The sequence below is a fragment of the Photinus pyralis genome, unplaced genomic scaffold (assembly GCF_008802855.1).
Source record: "Photinus pyralis isolate 1611_PpyrPB1 unplaced genomic scaffold, Ppyr1.3 Ppyr1.4_LG6, whole genome shotgun sequence".
Lineage (NCBI taxonomy): Eukaryota > Metazoa > Arthropoda > Insecta > Coleoptera > Lampyridae > Photinus > Photinus pyralis.
Genome location: NW_022170663.1, coordinates 19,365,525 through 19,369,205, shown reverse-complemented (window position 1 = coordinate 19,369,205; position 3,681 = coordinate 19,365,525). Strand labels below are relative to the sequence as shown.

Below are 3,681 nucleotides of genomic sequence, written 5' to 3'. Positions count from 1 at the left end.
CGATGAAATACCGACAACGGATGGGACGCCGAAATGTTACGATGTTACACCGTTACGCTGTTGCAAAGTTGCGTCCAAATTTGTTACGCACCGGTCTTACGTTACGATGTTTTGTTGCATGTCTGTACGCGCCTTTATACACTAATTAGATTGAGAAACGATGCAGGGGTTGAAGTTGCTAAAAAAATGTAATGTATAATATCTTTCTTTGAGATCTTTAACACTACTGCCTCGTCTTCTTTTGAAAATTTTTTTGTAAAAATGAAAAAGACTACTTATTTCAATTTATTTATTGACTAAGGGTAAAATACACGACTTCACTAACACACCTGTGAAGTTGGAGCAAATTAAAAGTACTATAAAGTGGCGTTGGTGCAATCTGGGCCCCAACGTGGTACACATTGTTGGCTTGACCGTTGTTGTTATATAATTAGTACTACATTGTTGCTAGTACAAGGGCAATTACAACTCGTCCACAATTGACGTGAGAAATACAAGTCGGCATCGGCCAACAGGTACCTACAATAAGATAAGTCAAAACCGTTTCAAACACGTACTCATCAAATCATAATCGTTCAAACCCCAAATCTACACCGCTTTTTGCTTTCTCGTTGCCCACATCTGCAAAATATCTGGCCAGGATCATTGACCATAGGTACTACTGCTGTTTTGTGTTTATGTGAAAGTGTACATAGTAGATATTTTTTTTGTGCAGTTGTCAAATTGAAATTTAACATCCTCAAATCTGCAGCTCCACTTGGGGGTGGTGATTAGGTGCTTGCACGATTTTGTCTTTTTTGAAGCAGTGTAAAGTACGAGAACGACGCCTTTAGGATCTAAAAAGAACAATCTTAAAAACAGAAAGAATTTTGATTTTCACTTACGGTAATCATGGTAACCATCGTAACTGGGGCAAACTTTCCGATTGTGAATACTACCGACTTTTGTGTCCGTGCCATAAAGAGAAGCAAACATTTTTGAAATGGTAAATTGCTGCCAACAAAATCAACGTCATAACAGGAATCAACAAGATATTCATTTTCTGTAATTACGCGTTGTGTAAAAAAGCAATCCCCGAAGAAATACGTGCACGCTGCAAGCACATAGACACACATCTTCCAGAATTGTAGACTAAACGTTGGGACCTATACAATACATTCACACTAAATGAGCATTTTTATTTTTTATTTGTCAGTCGACTTACACTTGTCAGGCGAAGTAACTCGGCACAAATTAGAAATGACAAATTCACGAAGCTGGCCAGTACAGACTTGTTGAATATTGTCTCCGCTTCATTCGCAATTTTAATAACGTACTGGTAATGCGAAATGATTTTCTTCATTTGCCCATGTTGATATAACCATGGGACACTGTGTTGGTCAACTAAGGCTGGATCTATGTTTTTCTCGCAGCAAAAATCCTCTTTTGCATCATCCATCACCTCATTAATACTCACTCGTAAGTATTTAAAATGTATTTGCAGTTGTAGCATTAGGCACAACTTTATAGTATCGGTTAAGACATAATCTAGGCCCATGCATGCGAACAAAATTTGCAGTTGTAGCATTAGGCACAACTTTATAGTATCGGTTAAGACATAATCTAGGCCCAGGAAGGCATTGAACCGAAAGGGAGGCTTCCAGGCTTCTTTGTCAAGAACCATATAATGACAGTAACCAAGAAAGATCCAATTCCCATTGGTATGAATATTGAACTCTTAAAATGTTATTTGTAATTTACGACGACCCATTATAAGTTTAAGAGCCGAAACTTACCGCTGTGGATAACGCACGTTCTAGTTCCTTGCGTAACTCAAACACCCTTTTGATTTTATAATTGTTCGCATTTTCCAATGACTTCAACAAATCTGCCAGTTTGGACCTGTGTATCCTTAATATTGTACTTCGCGGTATCACTAAGTACAATGTGTGGTAAGTAAAAAGTTCGTGTTGTTACTATACGTATACCTACTATTGGCTATCACAGCGCCGTATATAAAGTCATCTATTTCATCACTGTCGAAATTCCAGCTTCGGTAAAAAAATAGTACAGCGTATAGATACATAGCAAACAGGTAAACAAATTGGACACATTTTTCACCATTTCGCATCTTACTCCGCAGTACAAATCCATTTAATTGGGAAATTTGTTTTAACTTATCGAAGTACGCCGGCGTTGTCTTGCTTGACATCTCCATTTCTGTAGCTAAAATTGTGATCGTTCAGCCTTTTATACGTTTTACGAAAGATTGATCGCAAAAGTTTGAAGTTAATACATAATTGAGATGCATTTAATAAACATTTCAGGCACGCAAATGTGGGTAGGTATTTCAATAGGCGGCTACATTTTATGGAAAGTTTTAGGTTTTTTTTTTTGAATATAACATAAAATAAGTAGGTACATAAATATCATTGCTTTAGAAACCTTTTGAATTATATATAAATTTTTGACAATTTTTAATGTTTTTAATTAATTATACATTTGGGATTATTCTCCAGTTTTTGAGCCATCGAATGATATGTGAAGTATGAAGTTCCGTGAAGGATATCACAATTTACGAATATCCTAGGACGCGAACTGCTATGTATCAACGTTTTAGGAAAAGTCATTTAATTAATTAATCAAATTGATTAATCATTAGTCTATGATCAATTAATTTTAAGTAACATTAGATTCTCTATTTACGCAGGCCTGACGGACCTGGCGGTTCGTTAATGTCACTGTTTTCATTGCCGAATACGTTTATCCCTATTTCGGGATCAACGTTGGCTTCTTTGAATTCGTCGGATTCTCCTTGTTCAGTCGATAAAGGAATATCGATACATATTCCACAAATTACGTTTGTGCCGTATCGCCAGGAAAATATATTCCTGGAAGAAGTTATTTCGATTTTTAGATGCCTGTAGATGTTTGCTATAACTTCGCACACTTTTGTCGCCATAAATTTCGAGACTAGATGGATTGGTTAGTGTTACGTTTGTGCCGGTTTGTGGGGTAAAAAGTTTGCCAGCAAAGCATTGCCTTTGAAGGTTATCTCAATTTTTAGATGTTCTGGAAACCTTGTACACTTTTGTCGCTATACTGTTCAAACTAAGTATAATGTTAATGTCACGCATGGGTTAATGCTATCTTTGTGCCGGAATGTATAGTAAAAAGTTTGACCAAAAAAGGGAATGTGTGAAAACTCCCAGCACGTTTTTAATAAATATTATAGCTTTCACACAAGTGTAGTGTGCTTTTGATGACACTTTATTGTCTAATTTGTTGACAATTGTATGCCATATATTTGCAGATGGTTTGTTTATATAAGATCATCCTTGTGTTGGAGAAGAACGTGTGTGTTAGCTTCGTTTTTTCAATGACAGCCTTTCGCGGCGTGTTGTACCAAATGTAAAATAATTGAAGTTACAATTAGCATCTGTCTGTGGTGTATTAGTCATTCGTGAGATTGGGTCTCCAAATGGTAAAGAACTCAGGGGATAACTGTTATATAAGTCCAAATCTGCTAAATCCGATTGCACTACATGAAATAGATAAGAATCCCTAAGTTCCGCCGTTGTATATACAAGATAAGTGTACGGTCACGAAAAAATATATCGGACCTAATCTCATGTGTTTAGTAGAACACCTTGTATATTTTAATCTAAAAAGGTAGCATATTAAATATTTTATTTTATTTTT

The 3,681-nt window shown here is 36.1% G+C and overlaps 2 protein-coding genes across 2 annotated transcripts; both read right to left on the bottom strand.

The window, feature by feature from the left end:
* Positions 1–303: 303 nt before the first annotated feature.
* LOC116175150 (odorant receptor 67a-like) lies at positions 304–1,526 on the bottom strand. Its single transcript, XM_031493264.1, has 3 exons — positions 1,205–1,526; positions 885–1,145; positions 304–836 (listed from the first exon to the last, which is right to left on the bottom strand). The coding sequence occupies exons 1-3, from the start codon at positions 1,490–1,492 to the stop codon at positions 771–773; spliced, it is 615 nt and encodes a 204-aa protein (XP_031349124.1). The 5' UTR covers positions 1,493–1,526; the 3' UTR covers positions 304–770.
* Positions 1,527–1,602: 76 nt separating this feature from the next.
* Positions 1,603–2,306, bottom strand: LOC116174521. Its single transcript, XM_031492458.1, has 3 exons — positions 1,972–2,306; positions 1,776–1,915; positions 1,603–1,716 (listed from the first exon to the last, which is right to left on the bottom strand). The coding sequence occupies exons 1-3, from the start codon at positions 2,195–2,197 to the stop codon at positions 1,603–1,605; spliced, it is 480 nt and encodes a 159-aa protein (XP_031348318.1). The 5' UTR covers positions 2,198–2,306.
* Between the last annotated feature and the right edge of the window lie 1,375 nt (positions 2,307–3,681).